The 26,642-nt window shown below is 42.9% G+C and overlaps 1 protein-coding gene across 5 annotated transcripts in view; it reads left to right on the top strand.

Annotated features, from left to right (window-relative positions):
* AFF3 (ALF transcription elongation factor 3) overlaps positions 1-26,642 on the top strand; it is a 514,246-nt gene that overhangs the window by 58,296 nt on the left and 429,308 nt on the right. For all 5 annotated transcript variants that reach the window (XR_007769152.1, XM_050921667.1, XM_050921657.1 and 2 more), the window contains exon 2: positions 17,610-17,730. Coding sequence is in view for 4 of the 5 variants with exons in the window: in XM_050921667.1 (XP_050777624.1) it covers positions 17,610-17,730 (121 nt within the window). In the remaining variant the exon portion in view is untranslated. The remainder of the gene's footprint in view (positions 1-17,609; positions 17,731-26,642) is intronic.

Below are 26,642 nucleotides of genomic sequence, written 5' to 3'. Positions count from 1 at the left end.
TTTGTGCCCTTTGGGGCTACGTGTCAAAATATGACTGAGTTGCAGAGGCCAATCAGGATTTAATGAACAGGAAACTGGAATTCATATTATTTTTGTGTGTTTTGCGCTCTTCTCATTTAGATTCTAAGAATAAGTGATATGTGGTTAACTTGTTAATTGGGCAAGCATAAACTCCAGCTTCTGCTGGCATTTGCAGTGTTTGAAGGCGACAATTTGGAATAGCTTTGCATTTAATTAGCTGCAGTTAAAATGTGTGCAGTTGATTTTATAGAAACTGGTGAGTTGTATAGTGCAACACAATCTGTTTAGCTGGTAACATTTACTTCTTAAAGGAACACAGTATACTGTATATAAAGTATTTTCACTTTTGGAGTAAAAAAATACATACTAAAACACAGCTTTCTTGTTTCCTTGAGGCCAGACTTTTTTGAGTGGCGCCATTATTATTTTTATCAAAGTATCTGTATACCTAGGTACAAGAGGTGTTTTTTACTTTCCTGTATGCAGGATGCTGTTGGTCTGAGTCATATTTCATTTATACTAGGTTTAAAATGGAGTCTCATTATTATTACTTATATAAATGTATAATCCTTGCAGACTCCTGGTGCAAACATAGGAACTATCACTGGGAGCAGAGAGAGAGTGTTTCTTTGTATAATAAGCCACAGTGTCTTGTGTTTGTATGAGAGAAAACCTTATTGGACTTCTTCCTTAGACAGTCACTGAGTTTGTTTTTTGTATATGTGGAACTGGCATAGGTTTTGAAATACCTTGGTTTTGATTTATTTTTTGTTTGCATTTCTTTTCATCCATGTTTGTTTTGTGGGTGTGTACGTATGTGTATTATGATATATACATGCAAAACTCAACTGAACCTTAACTATGAGCCATGATGGTTGCTCTGTAATAAAACTTCTCTTTATAAAATATTATAATTATCTATGAAATAAAAATGAAAAATAAACCACAACAAAGTACGGCAAAACATGTATCTATTCTGCAAATTCAAAAACAAACTCAATGAATGTCCATTGAATGCCCAAGGAAGAAGTGCTTTTTGCATATATATAAAATGTGATGACTTACACTGTGAATGTTCATTGTTTTTTTCACATTCCCCCAATTGCGTAGTTTCCATAACATTGTAAATCATGTTTTAATGCACTCAGGCTGTCACACATGATCCTTTTTAAGCCAAGTAAAACATAATACAATACAAAATGTACATCGTTTTCTTGATTAACCTTGATGAACCTTCAGTCATTATCCATTATAGTAACAGTAAATTGGAAATGTTGCTTTGTTAATAAAACATGTATAGACATTTTCATGAGTCATAGAATTGATGGTTGCTAGCAGCGGACATTCGTAATAGAATACTGTACTTTATCTTTCCTTGAAAGTAAAATATTACATATAGCTGCAATTATGCATCCCATGTTTCATGCAGGAGGCATGTAGTACTGTATTTTGATGTCTTCATGAATTTTATTTCAGAATTAAGTCACGCTAGCCAAGAGTTTTTACAGATTTGTACACATTAAAGCTAAATACCTGTTGCACATTTTTCACTCACACCTTGTATAGATTTAACTAGGTAGGGGCATTGTTAAGGCTAATAAACAAATTAAAATTACCCCCAACTGGTCTGTCAGCTGGAGGCTGAACTGTTGGAATGTGCTCAATATGGCCCGACACTCAAAGACCACTTAGAAGTTTCATCTAAGCCTTAATCCTGCAATGTGCTGAGTGCTCTGATCCTGAGACAGCAAAGCACTTCAGCATATACTTACAATTAAACATATGCTTAAGTGTATTGCTGGATCAAGGCCAGAATGCTTATCACCTTGCAGAATTGATCCTCAAGTGTAGAATCCAGCTGCCCTTCTTTTAGACATAGGGTACATCTACACTGCAATTAAACACTGTGCCTGGCTATGGCCAGGCTGCCTTCTTTTATTCCAGTGTAGACCTACTCTGAGAACTCATTACCCTATTTTAATGACTATTATTTATTTTGATGGCACCATAAGTGATACATGTCACTTTACATGTGCATAAAATTCATAGAGCATGAACTGAAGAGCTTGCACATCTAAATTAAGACCTAAAATGAAAAGGGATTAAAAAATATTAGGCATTGCCTACAATTGGAAAAATCAGGTGCATAATCCACTAAAGCTGCAGTTACCCTGGTGGAAGCAACATGGAAGTTGCAGTGGAAACAGAAAGCAATGGTTTTATCATTGTAATCCTGTTGTCTTAACTAGTGGCGGATTTAGAGTTAGTGTGGCCCTGTGCGCAGCTTCATGGTCAACCCCCCCCACCCCACCCTGGAACCCAGCCAAGAAAAAGAACATTCTCTTATGTCCCCCCTCTTTTTTTTTCTTCATCCTCCTCCTATATCAGAAGTAATGGGAAGTAAATGAAAATAAAGTGAGGTACCTTGATTGGGGCAGGGGATTGGGGTGCAGGAGGGGGTGTGGGGGGCTGGCTCTGGGAGGAAGTTTGGGTGCTGAGTGTGGGCTCTGGGCTGGTGTAGGAGGAGGGGGGGCACTTACCTTGGGCAGCGTGGCTCCCAAAGTGACCGGCACACCCACCCCTCGGAGACCAAAGCAGCGTGGGGGGAGGGAGGGAGGCAGAGTGGGCAGGGAGCTGCCTTAGCCTTGTTGCTGGCACATCTCTGTGTGCCCCTTGGGGGCAGTGGGTCTCCGTGTGCTGTCCAGGGCAGCGGCAGTACGTAGAGACCCCCCCCCCCCCCGCCCGCCAGAGGTATGCAGAGATGTGGCCGTAGCTGGCTGCTTCCAGGAGCGGTGTGGGGCACCGGCCACAGCATGCAGGCAGTCTGCCTACCTGAGCCCTGCTGTGCTGCCAGCCGGGACTCAGGGCCAGGTTGTCAGATATTTGTCCTGCATTTTGGGGACCCCGTGCCACCGCACGCTTTGTTTCATGATAAATCCGCTCCTGTGGATCCGCTCGCTTTGTTTCATGATAAATCCACTCCTTAAGTTAAGGCTTAACATGACAGTGTGAGAAAAGACTGTAGGGATTTCTTTAGACAAGGTATTAGAAATGCTTAGGCCAAGCCTACTCTTTAAACTTTTGCCAGCATAGCTAAGTTGGTAGGGGTGTGCTACATGTGATCTCTGACTGACACAGCAGTGCCAGCAGGTGCCTCTAGTGTAGATGCAGTTTTAATCACAACTTCATACTTTTTCTGGTATGGACTTCATACTTTTTCTGGTATGGCTTATTCCACTTGGGGGTGAGGGGTGTGGAGAATAAGCACATTTTTGCTGGTATAGTTTTGTTCATGCTTGGAGTGTTTTGCTGCTATGGTATGCCTCTAATAGTCTTACTGTAAATTTTCACTTTTTGTTCTGTGTTTGAACAATGCCTGTCACAATGAGGTCCTGATCCAGGCCTGGGGTCCTAGGCACTATGATAATAAAAATAATCAGTAATAATTAAAATAGTTGCTATTATTTCCATGAAAACTTTTGAAAAAGTAAAAAAATGAAAACAAGCCTCCACCTGTTTCAGACCCTGCAAAATGGAAACAACTTCAACAATTCAATATTTTTCACAACAGTAAAAAAATGTTTAGACCACCTCTAGAAATCAGGAACCCCTCTGCCTGCACAGAGTCTATTGCAGGATCATGGCCTTAGATTGTAAACTGTTCGGGGCAGGCACCAAGATTATGCAATTATTCAGTTTATGCTTGTTCACCTCCTATATAGTTCTATTACAGGGTTGGATTTTTTTTAATAAAAATGTAATTATAATTGACTCTACTTATGGCCTTTTTGGTTTTTGTTGTTTTTTAAAGTTTTAAGGAAAAAATTGAAGGCAGAGATCATCATAGCTTGGCAGATTAGAATTGAAATGGTATTCCATGCATAAAGGTGCCTAGGAAAATTAAAATCGTTGTGGGAAAAATATACAAATGAAGTATTGTGTGTGACCTCTTTGGCAGGGACCGGTATTCTAGATTGGATATAGGCAGGAGCAGAGATAGGTAAGGGCTTGTGTAACAGCCAGCGGAATTTGCAAGCTCTCGTTCAGTATCAAAAGGTTGACACCTACGTGCAGTTAACCAGTGATGCCATTAGCCTCTAATGCCCACTTCCTACATTTTCAAACAAAGCACCTTCATGCTTTTTCCCATGCTGGCCCTTATACCTGGGAAACACTCTCTGTGAACATCTGCAAAATTAACTCGTCATCCTCCCTAAAAATCCTCCTTATAACTCCTTTGCTGCGAGGCTTACAAAAGCATTAAGGATGTTAGGCTTCTGGTGTGCTGCTGAGACAACTGCCTTTCATTCTCACCATATTATCTCATTGTTTCCTTGTACTTCCCTGTCTCCAGCTCTTGTCTTATATTTAGACTGTAAGCTCTTTGGGGCAGACTGTCTCTTTTTTCCATGTTTGTACAATGCCTAGACTGAGAGGTTTTGGTACATGTCTGGGGGTCTTAAGTGCTACAAGAGTACAAATAATAATAAGTAATAATAAATGTTAAGTTCACTTGGAAAGTGCTTCTTCCCTTTTGATTTCTAACAATTTTTTTTAAACTACAAGGAAAAATAATTTTAAACAAAATAAAATATAAAAGTTCAAATCAAATACATTCCCTAGTGTGTTTTGTGCTACTCAGGTTTGATTTACTGGGGTTTGGCTTAATGAAAAAAAATGAGTGGGAGTAGGTGACAAATGGAAGATTGTTTCCTACACATTAGCTCCATAACTAAGGCACCTGTTTAAAACTTTTTTCTTTTTTTTCATATATAATTGTTTTTTCCTTGTCAATAATCAAAGGGGCAAATTCACTGCTGGTGTAAGGTTATGAATGTGGTGAATTTGCTGCTCATAAGAATAAACCTTCAACATATCAGGGCAATAGTCTATTTTGGCTCAAGTCACTACTGGAAGTTCTTTCAATTTTAGGTCTTTTTGGAGATTTTAAACATCAGAGCACCAACACCTTAAGGATCATATTAGAAGAAAGTTAAAAATGATCAGTGTTATGATAATACATAAATGGTAGGTTTGTTTGTCACAAATGAAGAATGTATGTGTATGAATTTTATGTATAAGGAATGGCACATTTTAGAATGGGATGAAGTTATTCTTTCTGAAATAAATATGATGCTAAAATTAATGTCTGGATTCATTAGTGGGACATTTTTGCCTAAGAAAAAGTTGCTTGCTGTTCCAGTGGCAGAGCCATAAATAGTGCTTTTACATAGGTAAATGTCAAACTTTGCTAGAGCCTCTGAATGCTCTTATGTTCCCAGGTTTGTTGGACTAATTCAACCTATTTCTAAATCCAGATTTTCAAAATTGACCAAATCAACTGATCATAAACCATGTGCACAAAATGTATGCGCGCATAAAATAGTAATTGCACACAAATGATACTTGGCAGTTTGCATGCTCAGAAGCCTATATTGTACACTCAGAGGTAGGTTTTGCATGCATTAATTGTATTAATTTCATGGAAGCAATTTAGGTAGCTCTGAAAACATGGCTCCTAGTTTCAGCCCTCGAATTTTCAGGAAAGTAATTAAAGTACCTTCAAGCTGGCACCTGCCACTGAATGAATGGCTAGAACTACAAGACTGTTCATATTCATGTTTTTATGGTAGTGTTTCATGGTTAATACAAATCATAAACAGGCTATAAAAGATGAAGCATCAATGAATCCTGTCTTTAAAATTGCTTGGAGCTAAAGTTTTAAAACTGATACTGCAAAGTGAAAAATGAAATTTAACCAGACATTTTTGTAAAGGAAAAGTAATTTATTGGATGTAAGATGAAAAGCTGTGAGAGTAAACATCAATCTCGTCTTAGACACATGTCATTGATTTGATGTTTGCTCTGTGCTGCTGCCTGGAGGTAAAGTCTTTGAAATAGCAAGGTAGGTGCTTTATCTGTCTGTGGATAGGAGCACAGCTTGCTAAGTTACTGCTTTTTTGAGACCCTGTTACATCTTTATATTCAATCAAAGAGAAAACAGTAAATCAGAGTAATTGCTTTACCCCACGGCATTTCTATTTGTAAACGGAAAATGTACTGTAAAAATCTTCAAATTAACTTCTGCTGTTTAAACCAGATGAAAAGTCTAAAAAAATCTCTTGCAGCCCAGTATAGTATATTATTGATCATGTCACTAGTTCATTAAAGGCTGACTCTTTGTTCTAATTGAACCAATGGTTTAAATTTCATTAGGGAATGCATGTAACTCTCGGAAATGTAGAACTGTCATTTCTAAGAGCTTCTATTAGCAACATGGTTTTGAAATTATTATTTTTATTTAGGTAAAAATGGAACTGATACAAGTAAATTGGCCAGCAAAGAATATGGACGTAATCGATGAAATGGAAAGCAAAACAAACACGAAATGGTAGCACTGTTATGCTACATAGGAATTTAACAAGCGAACTACACAGTGCTATAATAATTAAATTGTCAGTATTAAAATGATTTCTAAAAATATCTTGTGCTGTTTCCTGTACATTGTTTCTGGATGGCTAGTTTTTCTATGGGTTAAAATACTATGGCAATGACACCATTGTTAAAGTTGTAGAACAGTTTCCATTTTAACCTCAGTTTTTACGAACACCATCTTATATCAGGGCTAGATTGATTCTCCATTGCATTATACCAGTTTTACCTGGGAGCTACTCAATTAAGTTACTCTGGCATAAAACTGGTGTAATGCAGTGGAGAATTAGATCATAAAAGTTTAAGAAAAAAACCTTTTTTCATCCTGGAATTTTGTATATTAAGTCATAGGTCCATTGAGAATTTTTGGAGAAACTTTGGGGGTAGTTGAATAAGCCATTTTTAAGTTGTGAATCTTTGAAATATTATTTGTTTTTCACATTTTTTAAAATAGTTCTAACTTTAACTGCTCATAATTCAAAAATGTCATGGGCTAAACCTTCAAATAATACTTTTTACATATTTATTGTCACTTGTACATAGGTCTAGCTTTACTGTTTGGAATTCATAAATCTTTAGGTATTTAAGTTTTGGTTTTGTAGGGTTTTTTCCTGTGAACATTATAGGTTCTTTATGCTGCCATGCAGTGTTTAGGAACTTAACATGGAAATCCACAGACGTTGTAATTTCCATGATCTTGAAAGTAGGCATTGCAGTCTATGGTGCTTCCCTGTGGAGATTGTAAATTCTGACATGAGAAGGAGAAGAGGGCTCTGACACAGGAGAGGAAGTCTGGGTGCACTGAGAACTTTGAACAACTGGTGGAAAGGAGGCTCTGACCTCAAAAAGGATGTCTAGATAATGTTCAGTAAAGGTACAATAGGAGTCCCTATGGACTTTATATGCTCCAATTTGAGATGTGAAATTAGCTATGTATTTGCCACCCTAAGAAACTGTTCCATATTAATGTAAAAATGGATTACACTTATTTGGACTTGAGGTTGTAAAAGTTTTATATGTATAATATAGTGTACGACTATGAACTATTAGGAGAAGAAACCTGTGTTGATTACTGATTACTCTCGCCCCTCGCTCCACTGATATGGTCACAAGGTGCCCGTTATCTACCGGGTAATGAGCGTTGGGATAGGGTGGAGGTTCGATCACTGGATGCCCTTGGGAGGAGTGACAAGTGCCCCGAAGGTAGCAATGGGGATAACGCAAACAATCAGTCGTGGGGTTAAAAATTGAGGGTTTATTGAATGGGTTACAGGTGAGGATAAGGAACAACTCAATACTAGTTACAACTTGGGCTTACAATATAATACCAGAACAAATAATAAAAATACTGCAATTACAAACAGAAGCTGACCCTGGTACCTCTCTAGGTCCCAGTAGTTATTCAGATCCTTCCAGGGGTTAGTAAGGGTGCTGTTGGTGCTATTATTAAGCATAAATGCAATCACTCGTCTAAATAAAAGCAAAATGCAATAAGACAACTAAAGCTTGCCGTGAGACTCCGGCTTACAACACGATACAGACTCAGTTAGCTAACAAAAGTAGCAAAATCAGCACCCAGGCATGCTCACACACACAAACCACGAAAGTTTCATCATCACCGGTAATCGGGTAGGCTCCTTAAAACACGCGGCCGAAGGAGACCTCGAGTTGATCAGGCTCGGTTACAAGGTCCAGCTTTTTTCGTTTTCTCCCTGTCCACTCTATACACACTGGGCAATTTATAAAGGTAATGACGTGCTCAATTTTTTGGCCAGGTTTCTCCTAATTAGGAGACTTGCAGGTGCCTCGTTACCACCCTCGGGGGGGGGGGCGGTCCTGGAAATGGCTGACCACAAAATTTACCTAGCACCAACGGTAACTTACAGGAAATGTTTTTCGCTTGAAACTGTGTGCTCGTTTCCTGAACATGGAGGCCAGGGCAAAAAACTGCTTAAAGCTGCAGCACTAACACAGGCACTAACAACCTGAATAGATAATGTAGCCAAATAATAGTGTCACGACTGGGCATGGATGGTCTGACCTAGTGGTGAGAGCAGGAATCAGACTGGGTCAGATACCAGGCGGTCAAGAGTCCAAGACAGGCTAGAGGGCAAAACCAAGAGTCAGGTGTCAGGTAGGGTGAGGTTACTAGGAGATGAATAGGAGCAGGTAGGCTACTGTTCAAGACTCATGGTTCCTGATAAATAAATACACTTTCCAGATAAAACACTGGGCTAAAATACAAATAAGGTTACAATATTAGATCTGCTAAGAACTGTTTTAGAACATACGTAGTTTTTTTAAAATTAAAATATCTTGAAATCAAAGAAATACTAACCTAAATCTCTAGAATCAATAAACCAAGATTGAAAGGTCTGGCAACTCAGAGGTAAGCTTCCACATTTTGACTAAATGCAGCCAACCATAGCCAGGTCATTCTACATTCACTTGAGTGTGTTCTCTCACTGTGCAGGTAGATCAGGCGGAGATAGGAAATGTTTTGTGTCTCCTTTCCCAAAGTTCCTTTACAGCAGGAGATGGTCCCTTAAGGATGGACTGACACAAAGGCCAGAACCAGGATGCAAGAGAGATTTGCAATTTCTACTTCCATGTGTATCTTATACTTACTCCAAAATATCAGATGGTGGTCTGGTAGCAAAAGACTGATGTCTATTTTGGAGCTCCCATTTGTGTTCTCTGGCAATTGTATGGCCTCTAAGAGGTGAAGTAGTGCTGGTGATAACCAACAATATTTGGTATTAGCATGAAGTATCTCAGTAAGGAGGGATGCTTTAGTTTGTAGAAAGAATCCTGTTCCTTTGGAGTGAATGCCACTTGATCATCTAAGAACTTGTGATCTGATGAGGAGGGGGAGTGTGTTGATAGATGTTATCAGATGCTTCTCAAGTTGGAATTAGAGAATAGTCCTTTCAATTTGAGGAGTTCAGCCTACTGAGTGGGCTGGTTCTGGAATGGTTCATCCCAGAAGACAACAAGAAACCCCTGAGGTAGTGAAGCTGCAATGCTTAAAACCTCAGGTTTTTCAGGTGGATGTCTTCTCCACTGCCTGAGACCCTGTTACTATTTGGATGATTTAGGCCTTCTTGTGAGTTGTATGTATCTATTTCTAATGATAGAACTTGGGGAAAAATTGTTCCTTCTGATGTCAAGACAAGCAAAAGACAGCCCATGAGTGCTCCTGTCAGTATTGTGAAGGGTTGTTTTTTTTTTAAGGAAAGCTTGGTGTTGCAAAGGGTTTTCTTTCAAATTCCTGAGAATTCAGGCATCTATCCTTAATTGTTTCCAGTTAGGGCACATGCTTCAATTGTACAATTCCGAAGAGAAGTTTCAGTAGATCTATGCATTGTATAATGTCCACTGTACATTGTCCAATGCCCATAGATGTTTTTGTAAATCTTTTTATTTTTAATCATCAGGTTAATTTTTCATAGTCATAGTACCACCTAGAAGAATCATTGAACTAACCACCCTCTAATCCAAATCTAAATTCCTGCTTTTCCTTAAAGACTGGGTTGTCCATAAGAGGTTGCTGGCCTTTATTCTGAAGAGTTTCCATTTAATTCCAGGAGATGGTCCTTCTTAGTTTTGATCCTGTTTTCCTTCTTAGAAGGAGAAGTTTGGCATTCTCTGGATGTCTGAGCTGCAAAGTACCTGAGAACTCCATAGTTTAGACCATTACACAGGAAACATGTATATTGGGAGATGGGGAATGGTAAAGGGTGGTTGGGGGAACTGGAGAAGGGAAGAAAGCCATGTAAAGCCACTATAGCCATGGTAATGAGGGTGTGCTAACTAGAGGAGGGATAGCTCTGTGATTTGAGCATTGGCCTGCTAAACCTTGGGTTGTGAGTTCAATCCTTGAGGGGACAATTTGGGGATTGGTCCTGCTTTGAGCAGGAAGTTGGACTAGATGATCTTCTGAGGTCTCTTCCAACCTTAATAATCTATGATATTACATAATAGGTAAATTTTCCTTTCTTAGTATGTGCTTTGGCAGAGCTGAAATAAATCTATATGTGTTTATAAAGCAGATTGAAATACCTAGGATAATATAGAGACACAGTGGGTGAGGTAGTATTTTTTTGATTGGACCAGCTTCTGTTGGTGAGAGAAGTTTTCAAAGTTGATGCAGTAAAAGATAACCCATCCACCTTTTCTCTCTAATATCTTGGACTGACAGGGCTACAGTAACACTGCATAGGATAATATAAGCATTATATAAATGCAACTTTCATTCATTCATATATAGATGTAAGTACTGCAGACGTTTGGACTGCAACTCATGTGCCAATTAATGTCTTTTACACATGAATTCAGAATGCATACAGCATTTTAAAAATAACCACGTACTATGAAAACCATTTAAACTCATCCTTTTAGAGTTTGACTTAAGTGTAGAATGTAAAATAAACTGATTTTAAAGCTTTGAGAATAGTGTGCTGTTTGGTTGTCTAGTTTTGCCTAACTGCCTAGCATTTTAGCCGATTCTCAAAAGCTGCATCAATATATTTTTGAGATGCATATGGGAAAAGTCTTGAAATGTTTAAGAACTTGTGCCATATGGCTCAGATATCAGGGAGATGAACATAGTATAAATGCCTAGATAGGTATATGTACATTTAAAAAAAAAATTACAAAGTGAGGAGCTCCGTCATTGCCCTAAACAACAGAGGCGTAATGGGAACATGATGATGATGATGATGATGATGAAAGTTTTATTTTTTTTAAAAAGGAAACTCTTAGACTCATTTTCCATTAACTAAAGTGTTTGCAATAAATAAAATTATAGTAGTTGGCCTATTCTCTTTGAAACAAAATAAATAAACACATTTGGTGACATACGTTCGTGGAAGTATAATTCTTGTAACGTTCTTGAAAATCAGGAGCAGTCTTACAAATACTAGAGATTTTGCCATCTGCCATTAGCAAAGGAACATAACTTTCAACTTGCAGCTGTTTCTAAGGTACTGTTTATAAATGGCATATTAGTCATCATGATGCTGATTTGTCATTTGCATAGTCATTATATATTGTTGCAAGTTATGAATTCCATTGCTAAGTCAATATCTAATTCAGGATGTGTAGATGGGCGTTCAAAGACCTAGAAACCATATGTTTTTATTGATTTTTTTTTGCATCAAATAAGGGGAGGGAAAAAAGACCTTCAGCTTTAGCAGTGAATGTCATATGGGTGATTTTTTTTAATCTATGGATGCTAGAGTGAATACTCAGGTGCTCATTTAATTTCTAGAAACTGGTTAGGGACCAGACATATAACAGACTCAAAAGAGATGTCTGCCTGAACATCTGTCTACAGACTAGGTGCCACATATAAAGCTTTTCAAGGCCAGAGTTTCTAAATGGGAAGAAAGGTACCTCAAGGTGTAAATGTAAGGAGATCTCTACTACAAGTTAACTTAGCAACCCTTATCAGGGACCTCAGAGAATCTACTTTATATTACATGCAACAAACTACATTCAAGGTTGTGAAGTCAAACTCTCAAAAATTAGGAGCTGCCAGAATGAAGGTTGCCTGTGCAATCTTAATTTGGTCCCCTACTGTGTCTGCATTACAATACAGACTGACCATGGGGTTCTGCTGTGCATTCTGGGACATCCTTGGCCTGGACCTTGCTACCATCTGGGCCACGTCCTTAGAGAGAAGAGTGCTTCCTCAGTTGTGCATGTGAGCTGTGTTCGCCCTGCTGCCCAAAAGGGGGACTTCTATGATCCGAAGAATTGGCACCAGTGTCACTTCTCAACATGCACTATAAAGTCATAGCGAAGGTCGTCTTTCTGTGGCTGAAGTCTGTGCTGGCAGATGTGATCTACCCTGACCTGACTTATGCCATCCCAGGTGGACAATTTCTGTCTGATCTGGGACCTTCTCCATTTCACATGTAGGAATGGTCTCCTGTCCCTCTTCCAGGAGAAACCTTTGATCCACACTGTCAAATGCTATCTCATGGGCACTCTGTGGGCATTCAGCTTTGGTCCCTGCCTTGTGGGTTTCTCCAGGAGCTGTATGCCACTGCAGAGTGTCTGGTGAAGCTCAACTGGTTCTTGACCAAACCTACCACCTCCGGTCAAGGGGTGCATCATGGCTGCCCACCCTCCAGACAGCTGTATGCCCTCACCATTGAGCCCTTCCTCCGTAAGAGAGTGATGGAGCTGGTACTTCAAGCGCTGGACTTGTAGGTGGTTCCATCTACTTATATCAGTGATGTGCTTCTCATGGCCCAGGACCTGGGAGACCTAGTATGGGTGGAAGCTTGCCAAGCCATCTGTTTGGCAACCTCCTCCACTCGGGTCAGCTGGGTCAACAGTTCAGGCCTGATGTTCGGGAATGGATGGCAGTTGTGCTCCCTTTCACCTGTGCTCTGTGCCAGCCAACGAGACGTAGGCTTGCTGCTCTATATTGATGGGTATCTTTCTGTCTCACCAGTTGCTCCCTGCTGAAGAACTAGTTCGGTCTGGAGGCCAGGGTGTCTGACTGGTTGCAGAAGTTGACAGGACCTCTCTGGTGTCTTTTCCATCTGGGGATGGTGCTGGTGATCAACCAGATAGTTCTGTCCATTATCTGGCACCAGTTCAACTCCTTGAGCCTGCCCACAAGGACCCTGGCCAGTCTCCAGAAGATGATCCTGGAGCTTTTCTGGACAGGAGTGCACTAGGTCACTGAGCCTCCCCCTGGGACAGCACAGATGGGGCCTCATCTGTAGCCGCAGCTAGATCTACGCTTTCTACCTTCAGGCTGTACAGAGACTCCTTTATGATGCTGATAATCTGGCTTGGAGTGTGCTGGTGCATACTTTCCTCCACTGCCTCCAAGAGCTCTGATACAATTGGCAACTCTTTTATCTCTATTGAAAATGTCTTCCCCCAAACCTCTCTGAGTTGCTGGTCTTCTGTCAGTACCTCCTCAGGACCAGGAAGCTACTCTCAGCAACTAGATCTGCAGCGGTTATTCGGGAAGTTCTCCTAGCAGAACCCCTGCTATGCATCCCACACCTTTGTATGCAGAAGGTAGAGTCCCCCTTTGTGTGCTGGACCATTCCTGGGTGGTGCTACCAGAAATAGAGACCTCCTGGACTACAGTCAAAAGGACTGGGTGGATCCTGTGGCACTTGGCCAGCGGGTGGAGTTGTCCTCTCTGTGCATCCCCCATCTTGTGCACCAGGAGGTGAGGAAAGCCTTGACCCTTGCTTCTCTTGCTTTTCTTGAGAGGCTCCTGCAGAAGGGCACTCCTCGCCCACCCCTGATCCTGCAGCGCTTGTCACTGGGCCCTTGTTCCATGAACCTCCCTTGCTGCCCCCAACACACTTCCTCACTCGGCTGAATGGCATCCAGTTTATCCATCTCTGAACAGCATCCTGAGAACATCTGTACACTCTCATGCCACATACCATCCACTTCTTTGCCCTTGTGTCCCTCCCTGACTCCAAGTGACAGGACTTGGTGCCATCGGTGGAGATCAGGGAGCCCCATTGGGTTGCCCCATTGGGTTAGCCTGTATTCAACCTTGGTCCTTCTAGCTGCCAGGGGTATTTGCTGGGTGAATCTTCCAGTGAGTATGGGTGTGTATCTGTCATGGTTCCCAGACTACCCTGAAACTTGTCCCTTCTGCAGCAAAAGGCAGACCCTGGTGAACATCTACGTGGAGTGTTCCAGGCTGCAGCCCCTCTACCAGCTCCTCCAGAACCTTGTTTCCCTGCATTTACACACACCCCACCTGTGCCTCACAAAGTCATGAGATCTCCTTGTCAATGTCCTCCTGACGCTGGCCAAGATGGCCGCCCACCATACCAAGAGGAGGAAACTGGACAAGGGGGTGCTCTGCTACTGTGGGACTTATTTCCAGTCCCTCATTAAATCATGCCTCTGAGGTGAGTTGTTCTGGGTGCCTCCTGAGACACTCTTTTAGTGCGCTAGGTGTTGGGGGTTCTCAGGTTGGTGTCCTCTTCTGTTTCCCTGTTTTTTAACTTTTGAACCTTGCTTGTGTCCCTGTTTTTTTCATTTGTTGTCCCAAGAATTCATTAGTGGCCAGTGCTCAGTGGCTCCTTCCCTCCAACTTGGTTGAAGAGGTGGACCTTCAGTTCTGGGCAGACCTAGACCTGCCTATCCCAATACCATCAATAGGCGCACATCTTTAAACATCTGCAACAAATAACATACAGATCTTACAGCGAAATATCTGTCTTCAGTACACAACCTTGATTCATCTCCAGAGCAGGCTGGGAAGTATAGTATGTGATCATGTAATTAAATACTGTACCACAGGTGCCAGCTTCCTCCTTTCCCTGGGAATGCTCAATCCCCACTCAGCCCCAGGCCCAGCCTCCGCTCCACCCCTTTCCCCCAAGCTCCCACCTTGCCTCTTCCCACCCCCACTCTGCACCCCATCCTGCCCCCACACCACCTCTTCCTCCTGTTAGAAGTCAATTATCTATTTATCACACTGGGTTATCTCAGATGGTATGGTATAATAAGTGTTGCCTTTAAAATGACATCTGCTTTGTCTCTCTGTATTGTGTGTGGTATATGTTCTTTACTTTCTCCCATAATGGTTGCTAAATGGAATCTCACCTGCACAAGGCAGGTTCCATTGAAATAGTAAGGCTTTCACCAATGTCTCCATATAATCTAAGGGTATGGCTACACTTGGAGATGTGCAGCGCTGGGAGTTACAGCTGTGTTCGTACAGTTGTGTAGGGAAAGCGCTGCAGTGTGGCCACACTGACAGCTACCAGCGCTGCAGTGTGGCCACATTTGCAGCATTTGCAGCGCTGTTGAGAGTGGTGCATTGTGGGCAGCTATCCCAGCGTTCAAGTGGCTGCAACGTGCTTTTCAAAAGATGGGGGTGGGGTGGAGTGTGACAGAGAGCGCGGGGGAAACAGAGAGAGTGGATTTTTGGAGCTGACACTGTTCTCAGCTCCCTGCCTTGCAAGTTCTAAGGACTGGAAGATACACAGTGCCTACCTTCAATCATTTTAAAAGTTTTGACCTTTCCCCCACCTGTCTCTTATTCACTAAATGCAAATTATGCAATCCTAAATAGTCTTTAGACCGTATAAGCAGCTGCTCAACACTACCCCTCCCCTCTCTGCTCAAGCAAACAGCTGTGAACATTCCAAAGCAATTCCCCTGCCTCCGCTCGCTCGCTGGAGCAAAGAGCAGCTGTGTTTGTTTTTTAGCTAAGTAGCTACGGGGAGATCGGAGTTCAGCCATTCTTCTGGTTTGTTGTGGACAGGAATTCTGGGATACCTCCTAATACCCTGGAGGCCAATAACAGCGCTTTTGGTGGCTACACTTGATGACCAGCGCTGCATCACCAGCGCTGGAATCGCTACACCCCAAGCAAACCAGGTGTACAGCCAGCGCTGCAACCAAGGAGTTGCAGCGCTGGCCGTGCTTTGCAAGTGTGGACACAGAGTGAGTTGCAGCGCTGTAACCCCATCACGAGTGCTGCAACTCTCCAGTGTAGCCATGCCCTAAGGGACCAGTCTATGATATCTCATTGGTACAAATGGGTCAAGTCCAGTTTTTTCAGAAGATGTATTATTTTAAGTACATTGGTTGCACATGCAAAGTGAAAAATTGACAGCATTGAATAAAAAAATATTCTTTAAGCAAAAGAGAAAGTGTATTTTAAGCAGCAGCTTTTCCAGCTTTCTCTGCATTGCTGTATCTTAATTTTGCTTTGAAGAGAAGCTTCCTTTGGATCAGAGCACTCTTAAGTCTGCCTGCTCAGTGTTTGGCCACTGAGTTGAGACTGCAGTCAGAGGTGTCAGCTGAGATAGTGGTGAACACCTGTTCATTAAGAATTAGGCTCAGATGTTCATCTCACACAGGTCAACAAATAGGCAGTGGATTTTAGTGTCCTTTAGTCACTACTAAGAAATTATTTTAAAATACTAACAGTTTCTACATATCTTGGGTGTTTTCAGTACACTCTTATCTTAAAATTAACAGCTTTGGGCATTTTAACAGTCTTCCCTGCCGCATGTTAAGTCAAGTCATTTGGGTAGATGATTTAAAGTCCATTTTGCTTAACTGGGCAGCTAGTGAGAAAGGCGAGCTTTATTTATGGCCAGGACACTTACATGACACTGATGTATTTTCCACTTTACAAAACTACATCACAAAAAAAGAGGAAAGCATTAGCTGGAAAAAGCAAAATATAAAGTCATCCTTTTAATCTAATAATTGTAAACACTTGTAAACGTGTTTAGGCATTTAGGTTTGTTTTGTGATGAGGATGAAATTTAAGAGACTGAAGTTTGCAAATCTATATATGTTGTTTGGAGGTGATATGAACACAGTGTTCTTCGTGTCTTGAACCTCTTACATTAAAATAACATTGTAGAATTTTTTTTGATGTTTGTCTTTCAATATTGGGGCCGTTAGTTTATTTCCAAAAAGAACACAATTGTTTCATGCAGTGATACCATTTAATCCCCAGTGCTCCAGCCCCCAACCCCATCATTCGAATATTCATTTATTCATACTCTGAAGCTGTGATGTTGTCAAATCAGTTCGAAGGAGAAATTGTTTCAGCAGTAGTTTCATGACTTGACTGATTAGCAGAGATAAGAAGGAGCATAACTGGGAAAACCATTACAAGATGTAGTTTTAACTGCTCTTTGGGGAACTAGTTTATGAAAGAATCGCTACAGAAACACAGCTATATAAAAAAGGAGCATTCTCTTATAACACACTGAGGATATGTCATAAGTGGAAATATGTTCATAATTTCTATTTACTCTTAGCTGTAATTACCATGTGTCTTAAGAGAACTTTCAATACTCTGTCAAAGTTGCTTCGATCTTTTCTGCATTGCATTTCAGGCAGAGAAACTCAGTACGGACTAGAGCTTGCCCCATGTGTGGGTTTTTTTTTTGTTTTTTTTGGGTTTTTTTTGTTTTGGCTTCCTTAAGAATTTAATTATCTGTTTTCTGTGTGAGAAAGCATTGGCATACCCAGAGACCTGAGCTTCCACTGACTGATTAGACTGGCATTAATCTGATTCATGTTCTTGTTATCTTTGCCATCTGTCTGTGAACCATGTTAATAGATTAACATTGGTTTATGTGTTGCTCTTTAATTTTTTAAAAATTCTCTTTCCTTTGATGCAGTGTCTATGAACCAGACAGAAATGTTCTGCGGAGAAAAGAATGGGAGAGGAGAAATCAGGAGGCACAACAGGAAGATGGTTCATTTAATACCAGTTACTCCCTCTTCAGTGAACCATACAAGGTAGATGTTTCCCAACTGTACTGTTTTTTATTTATTTATTTTTGGACAATAAAATGTAGGTTGTACAAGATGTTTGCTCAGGCTTCAGTAGTCTCCTACAAGTGTTGGCCTCACAAAACTTGCATATATATGGTTCATTGAGGATCAGATACTTTTACATTGGTTTCTTACAAGATTCAGTAGTAACTAAAATGATATAATCTAATACATTGGTAATATTGCATTGAATCTAAAAGGTTGCACTGAATCTAAGAGTGAGGGTGGTGGTGCTTTACTTCTAAAGTATTTTAGCTAAAATAAGAACATCAGAATGGCTATACTGGGTCAGATGAATGGTTCATCTAGCCCAGTATTCTGTCCTCAACAGTGGCCAGTGCCAGATGCTTCAGAGGGAACGAACAAAACAGGGCAATTATCACATGATTCATACCCTGTCATCCAGTATCTGGCAGTCAGAGGCTTTGGGACACCGAGAGCATGAGGTTGCATCCCTGACCATTTTGGTTAATAGCCACTGATGGACCTATTCTCCATGTACTTATCTAATTCTTGTTTCAGACCCAGTAAAACGAGTGGCCTTCACAACATCCCCTGCTATGGGATGACTGTGTATTGTGTGAAGAAGCACTTCCTTAAGTTTGTTTTAAGTCTGCTGTTTATTAATTTTTTTTAAGTGATCTCTGGTTCTTGTGTTATGTGAAGTGGAAAATAACACTTCCTTATTCACTTTCTCCACACCATCCATGATTTCATAGAATGCCATCATATCCCTCCTTAGTTGTCTCCTTGCTAAACTGAACAGCTCCAGTCTTTTTAATCTCTCCTCATCTGGAAGCTGTTCCATAACCCTACACATTTTTGTTGCCCTTCCAATTCCAATATATCTTTTTTGAGATATGGCAACCAGAACTGCACACAATACTCAATCTGTGTGTGGGGGTATCATGGATTTATATAGTGGCTGTCATAAACAGCTAGTTAAGGGTTAATAGAACAGGAGTACTTCATGTCTTTTTTGCCTGTAAAGGGTTAACAAGTTCAGAGAGCCTGGCTGTCACCTGAATAGAGGACCAATCAGGGGACAGGATACTTTCAAATCTTGAGGGAGGGAAGTTTGTATGTGTGCTGTTAGTGTTTGGTGGTTGTTCTCTCTGGGTTCTGAGAGTGACCAGACGTGCAACCAGGTTTCTCTCCAATCTCCCTGATACAGGTTCTTATAGATTCAAAATAGTAAGTACTGGGTGATAAGGCGAGTTAGGCTTATGTTTGTTTTCTTTATTTGTAAATGTGTGTTTGGCTGGAAGGAGTTCAAATTTGTATTTTGCTGAAAGGATTTTAATTTGTACTTGAATACTTAGGCTGGGAGGGTATTCCCAGTGTCTATAGCTGAAAGACCCTGTAACATATTCCATCTTAAATTTACAAAGAAAATGTTTACTCTTTGTTTTTTCTTTCTTTAATTAAAAGCTTTTCTTGTTTAAGAACCTGATTGTTTTTTTTATTCTGGTGAGACCCCAGGGGACTGGGTCTGGATTCACCAGGGAATTGGTGGAGAGAAAGGAGGGAAGGAGGAGAGAGAGGTTAATTTCTCTCTGTGTTAGGATTACTTTCTCTGTCAGGGGAGTCTGGGAGGGGGAGAGAGAAGGAGGGGGGAAGGTGAATTTTCCTCTCTGTTTTAAGATTCAAGGAGTTTGAATTACAGTGATCTTCCAGGATAACCCAGGGAGGGGAAGTCTGGGAGAGGCAACAGTAAGAGAAAGGGTTTACTTTCCTTGTGTTAAGATCCAGAGGGACTGGGTCGTGGGGGTCCCCAGGCAAGGTTTTAGGGGGGACTGGAGTGTATCAGGCACTGAATTCATGGTTGGTGGCAGCTCTGCAGGTTCTAAGCTGGTAATTGAGCTTAGAGGAATTCATGCTGGTACCCCATCTTTTGGATGCTAAGGTTCAGAGTGGGGAATTATACCATGACAGTGGCATTATAATATTTTATGTCTCACCTATCTCTTTCCTAATGGTTCCTAATATCGTGTTAGCTTTTTTGACTGCTGCTGCACATTGAGCAGATGCTTTCAGAGAACCATCCACAATGACTCCAAGATTGCTGGATCTTATCATTTTGTATGTCTAATTGGGATTATGTTTTCCAATGTGCATTACTTTATACTTACCAACATTGAATTTCAATTGCCAATTTTGTTGCCCAGTCATATTTAGCTACACACTAAATATGTTTGTATCATGAGTCCAATCTAGGTTTCTGTTCTTTAGCATGACATTATATACAGGATGCATTTCAAAGGTTTGCTGGACAATAAGAGGAGGGGAAAGAACCCCCTGGACAGTTATCTATCACTGAGGAAGCAGAAAGGACAGTGCTTTTTTCATCTATGAAAGTTGGATCCTGGTCCCAGGGGCTGGGGCTGCTGAGAAGTTGCTTTAAGTGGGAAACTTACTTAGACATAGGACTTGTCTTCACTACAGCACTAAACTATGTAACAGAAGTCAACATAACCTACATCGACTTACTTCAGTGTCTGTGCCCTAAAATCAGATTTTCAGAAAGACGCTACAGCAGTGATACTCAGACCTCTGTGGTTCAGGAACCAAATTAGCGATCAGCATTACCCAAAAGAGCTACAGTAGTGTGAATTCATTGTTTCATTTACTATTTTTAAAAATATATTATTCTCACAGCAAAATGACTGACCAAGTATTCTACAACTGGTTAATAACATAGTAAAAGCATTCTGAGTGGTTAATAACTTAGACTGGTTAATAATTAAATCACACAGTGTTTTAATATCATGTGCTGCAAAGAGCTGCAGCAGACACACTGAGGAGTCACTTGCAGCTCCCAAGCCACAGTCTGAATATTACTGCCCTATAGGCTCTTTTTTACCCCATTATACCTCTCAAGAATGCTCTCAGGCACCCTCTGATGATGAGATGCTGCAGGAAGTCCAATCCCTTCTGGCCAAGAAAGAGGGAGAAGGTGTTTTATTCCAGATACTTCCTGGACAGAAGAGACTGCCTCATCAACAAAATCAGTAATTTTGCTAAAGAATCTTTAAGAAGAATGTGATTGGCTGTATCCTCTGGGTCTTGCAGTTGTCTGAACATAGAGATACTTCCCAAATATCAGAAGGTTCTTCGATCATTATATGTGGGATATGTTTTCACAAAATATTTGGCCTACTTACCCAGATTGGGAGTGCATGTGTTCCCCTACCTAATAACTGGCTACTCAAGGACAGCAACCCTTTTGAAGTTGTCATAAAAGCAGAATCTACCTCTAGAATTCCTGTTAAAATACCCAACATTCCAACTTGTCCCTAGCACACAAGTAGAATACCTGAGAGCCCAGCCAGATACAGCTTAGCTTGAACCTTTCCTGCCTCAGGAGTGGATCCAAGATCTTACCACTCTGGCAGAGAGGAGAAGCAAGAGCCAGCAGATGACAGCTTAGACCATACTAATAATGTTGGATCTCATGGCTGCAGCTGTAGTTGTAGTTCCCATGGCACGTTTGCATATGAGGTCTCTTCAGTGGCCCCCAAGAGCGGACTCTCACATTACATTCATATGAGAGAATACTTCTGGCCTGGTGACATCTAGAGACAACCTTCAATTAGCTAAGAACATCCAAATTGCAGTGAGCACAAATGTGCCTGGCTTGTGACAGGGAGTCCATACAGAGGGGCCCAATGATTGGAGGAACAAAGATTGCAAAAAAATTTAATACGTAGGGATATGGACTGTTCCTCAGGCTTTAAGGCCTGGTATTCCAAAAGGTGGCCCTAGTTTGAAGAGAATCAGTCCACCACATTTTACATCAATAAGTAGGGAAGCACCATGTTATGCAGTGACCTGCCTCTTTAAAGGCCAGGAGGCTAGGGGCTGGCCAAGCCTGATTAATTAGCCAGGCCCTACAATACCTGACCTGGCTGTAGGACTTTAAAAAGGGAGGAAACCCAGCACTTAGGAGCTGGCTGTGAAGGAGAGCTGTTGAGCTGGCTTGTGGCTGGAGAGCTGAGTCACCAGAGTGGAGCTAACTCCTGTGATAAGACCTGGAACAAGGGGCCAGTCTCCAAGGAGGCAACCCTGGGGGCTATGTTCTGTAAGAGGAACCCAAAAGGGGCAAGATGCTCAACTGCTTAGATGGGTGAAAGACATTTTGGTAGTGTTTAGTTTTGGAGTTCTCCTGAGCCCAGGGTGAAGTCATGGGACCTGCTACTCTTCCAAAAAAAAAAAAAAGAGGGCAGTTCTGTTTGATTTAGAAGGACTTTGCTATTTGACTCAGAGCAGATGGGTGAAGGGACTTTGAAGAGGTCAGTTGGGAGAAGCCAGCTCAGGGCTTGTCCAGTTACAGCTGGACTTGGATACCCTAGAAGAGGGGGTTGAACTTTTCAGTCACAAAAGACCCAGACAGAGGCTAACAACAGGAGAAAGTGACCAATGGGGAGCCCCATCAACCCCACACCCAGTACAAGGAAACAAAAGCTGGTGAATAGCTTCTGTGCACATGGGGCTTGCTCTGGAGTGGGATCCTGTAACACCGTCTGAACTGGTAAAACCTGTTTATATGAAAGTGGCCCTGTCTCTCTAAACATTCCTTGACACCATACATGTAGCAGGGAAGTAGAACATAATCATAGGCAGACTGGATCAGTCTGTGACAGATCCTCACAAATGGTCTCTGAATCAAGGAATGATGGATCAGCTCTTCCCTCCAGTGGGGAGTGCCAGAGGTGGATCTCTTCAGTAATCATCTGACCAAGACAGAGAAAAAGACTACACTAGTGAGGGATCTGCTGGAGAAGAAGAGATTGTGTGAAGAAGGAGCCTCCTCTGTGCCTTTCTGCTAGTACCTCTGCTAGCTAAGATCTTGGCAAAGTGATAGTTGAGAGAGTGATCTTACAAACCCAATACTGGTCCAGACAAGTATAGCTATCAACTCTTTTGCAGATACCTGATTTCATGAGGTTGAGAATCTGGCCAGAGGGCACTCCCCTCTTTCCCAACCCAGGAACTCCCTCCTTGAGAAGATCGGCTCCTAACAGGAAAAAGATCTATAGTTACGCTCGCTTTGAACTGGTAACTCCAGTCTTCCTAGCTTCTCAAAAAACATGTAGCAGATGGACTTACAATTCCAGGTAGAAAAGGCTTGTGGCATGGTATAAGCAGGATCATGATGACCTCTTTACTACCTATGATTGACTAGCTTCTTACTGACTGAATCTAATTTAAATCCCAACTCAGTTAAGAAACTTCTGGCCTGTTGAGAACTAGTCAAGGCATTATCTCTGTAGACCTGTATCTTCAGATTTATGTGGGGCTTTCCATTTTTGAAACCTCATTAATAGCTCTCTTTATTATGGGCCGTTAGTGTGGTCCTGACAAAGCTACTAAAAACTTCCTTTAAAGGCACCAAATATCTGTGAGCTCAAATTCAGTGTGATAGTGACTGCTGCTTTTAGAGAGAGCGAGCCTCAGGCTCTCATGTCTATTGCATCTTGTTCCAGGTTTACAGTGTGATGCCTCAGGCCATGGCTACACTGGCGCTTTACATCACTGCAACTTTCTCGCTCAGAGGTGTGAAAAAAACACCACCCTGAGCGCTGCAAGATACAGCACTGTAAATCGTCAGTGTAAACGGTGCGGCAGCACTGGCAGCGGGGCTCCCAGCACTGCAAGCTAAACCCCATGAGAATGTAGAGTACGTGCAGGGCCGCTGCAAGGATATTTTGTGCCCTAGGCGAAAATTCCATCTTGCGCCCCCCCCCACCCCAAAATCACATACATTATACACAATACATGGTCACAGAGTAACATGATATAATTTAGAATTTATGTTTCCGCGCTTTAAGTTTAGCAAATTTAGAAACAAGTTCCTCCAAGTCAATGTTGTGAGCAATGTCATGTTCTATTGACAAGTTAGATAGCCCAACAAGTCTTTGTTGCAACATTGATGTTCGCATATATGTTTTTATCAACTTGAGCTTCGAGAAGCTTTGCTCACCACTGGCCACAGAAACTGGGAGAGTCAAGAGGATGCGAAGAGCAATAACTGTGTTAGGGACACTATCTGTCAGCTTATTTTCCCATATGAAGTTCAATATATCTTGGGGTGATGAACTCCTTTGGACTCGTCTTGCAATAGCTTGCAATTCACTGCACAAGTCAAAGGCATCAATATTCTTGGATTCACCATGTTGCAAAGCTTTCTCCAGATTCAAGCAATGTTCCATAATTTGCTTTGGTGTTTTATTTTGCAAACTCTAAACATCATATATGAAGCCAAATACTGAACTAATTTGCTGCATCAATGTGAATCTTTCTTCAACTGAATGTACTGCTGTGTCAATGACTGCAAAGTAAAAGTTCACTTTGAATTTTTCTTTCGGATCATAAATAGGTTCGTCATCTGCTTCATATGTGAACTGCTTCCTCTTCTTTCTAATACCGATTGGATCTGGTTCAAAAAGTGCCGGTACATCCAACTCCTCCGCAAGTTCACCTGCATCTACCAATGTTTTCTCAAAGGCTGCGTCACTTCTGCGGCCCACAAGAAACTTCTTGGTTTCTCCAAGTTGATTAATGGCATCACATATATCAAATTCTTTTGCCTGAAGTTGTTTGCTAGTTATGTTGATCTCAAACAACATGTCATACCACAAAACAAGAGAAACAAGAAACTTGAAACTAGAAATGGCTTTTGTAAGAGCCTTTGCATCAACTCGTGATGTATTGCCAGATGATCCTGTCAGAGTATTGTCTTCATAGATGTATACCAGAGCATCACAGATGTCACCAATGAAAGCAGGATGGAGAAACTCCCCCCGCAGAAGACCTAAGACATGATGGCTGGATACATAAACAGACACCTGTCCCTCACAGGCAACTACCTCATAACATGCCAATTTTGCTCAGGACAGAATATCATAGAGGAATACTATGCGTTCAGTGGTCTCTACACTGGCCAAGCAACAGCATGACAACTAACCTAACCAGTCCATCCAACTTTTTTGACTGCTTCTTGGGCACTGGTGAGGGGTAGCGGTGCCAGACTGAGCCTGGTGATGGGTGCACTACAAATCTACAAACTGAGACAAGGTGCTGGGCCTTGAGTCCTGCTGAGACTGCTGTCCTGCACAAAGTGGAGCACAGCCTCCATGAGGAGAGAACTCAAACAAATATCACGCTCCTTCTGCATGATTCCCCCAAGCACTTCTTCAGGCAGCTGCTATGGGGGTCACTCACAGGCTTAGGCCTGCCTGTTGCAGGCAAAACAGCAGCAGGGATTAAAACTCAGACAGTGCCGCCCAGAGGACTGAGGGGGCCTTGGGCAAAGCAAAATCGGGGGCCCCTTCCATAAAACATTTGCAATATTATAGTAACATGTATTAGGAAATGTAAAAAATAACTAGTGAAATACATTCAAAAATTAATTTGTAATAATTTGAAAATAAACTAAATACATTATTTAAAAACATTAAAAGCTGTAATGGTCTGTATACATTTACAGTTACATAATGGGCAGTTGCTGGGTGATTGTGATAGTTGGTACCAATGGGCTGTCGTTGCCTGGGGGTGGTGCTGTTGTTACCCACGGCTGGGTGGGGAGCTGGGCTCTGGGTTCAGGGGTGCCCAGCTCACAGGGGCTGGGCTCAGGGATGTGGGGAGATAGGATCAGGGGGGTGTCCAGCTCAGAGGGGCTGGGCTCAGAGCTGGGGGTCAGGGCTGTTGGGGGGATGGGGTCAAGGGGTTTCCAGCTCAGAGGGACTGGGCTCGGAGCTGGGGGTCAGGGCTGTGGGGGGGATGGGGTCGAGGGGGTTTCCAGCTGAGAGGGACTGGGCTCGGAGCTAGGGGTAAGGGCTGTGGGGGGATGAGGTCGAGGGGGTTTCCCGCTCAGAAGGACTAGCTCGGAGCTGGGGGTCAGGGCTGTGGGGGGGATGGGGTCGGGGGGTGCCTGGGAGCACTGGGGCAGCTCAGCTCTGCAGGCTGCTGTTCTCTCCAGCTGTCCAGGCACAAGGGGAGCAGGAGAGGGACCAGCTAAGGACCAAGGGGGCAGGAGCACAGGCACCTGAGGCTGACCCATGGGGAGGCACTTGCTTACCTTGCCCAGTGCATGAGCGCTGGGGTCCTCTTTCTTCCTCCGCTCCACCAGACCACTGCTGAGGCTTTTTTCTTCTCAGTGCCCCTCACTGGGGCTGACGTGGAGGCTGAGCCAGGGGGCAGCCGCGGCTTTCCTCCAGAAGCAAAGCCCTGGTGTTGCGCTGCTGTCGCAGAGCCCCTGCCACGTGCCCTAAGCAGAGCTGCTCAGCTCTGCCCAGCCGCCGGCGCCCCCGCTGGGCAACGAGAAAAATTGTATAGGCTAGAGCCCTGCTCTGGGAGGGAGAGGGATTCTGAGCCTCTGCCTGCAGCTCAGGGATTCCCCTGGGTCAGCGCAGCCGCCGTCAGCTCAAACCTCTGTGCTGCCGCAGCGGCACGCTGACCCCAGGGGTGCCCTGGGCTGCCGGGCTGCCACAGCGGCTCCCTGACCCAGGGGGCGCCTTGGGCTGCCGGGTTGCTGCAGCGGCTCCCTGACCTGGGGGGCGCCCTGGGCTGCTGGGCTGCCAGTGGCTCCCTGACCCCGGGGGCACCCTGGGCTTCCGGGCTGCCGCAGCGGCTCCCTGACCCGGGGGGCACCCTGGGCAGCCGGGCTGCCGCAGCAGCTCCCTGACCCTGGGGACGCCCTGGGCTGCTGGGCTGCCGCAGCGGCTCCCTGACCCTGGGGGCGCCCTGGGCTGCTGGGCTGCCGCAGCGGCTCCCTGACCCCAGGGGCGCCCTGGGCTGCCGGGCTGCCGCAGCGGCTCCCTGACCCCAGGGGCGCCCTGGGCTGCTGGGCTGCCGCGTGGCGGCGCGCTGACCCG

The sequence above is a fragment of the Gopherus flavomarginatus genome, chromosome 1 (genome assembly GCF_025201925.1).
Source record: "Gopherus flavomarginatus isolate rGopFla2 chromosome 1, rGopFla2.mat.asm, whole genome shotgun sequence".
Taxonomy (NCBI): Eukaryota; Metazoa; Chordata; order Testudines; family Testudinidae; genus Gopherus; species Gopherus flavomarginatus.
This window is presented reverse-complemented; position numbering and strand designations above follow the sequence as displayed.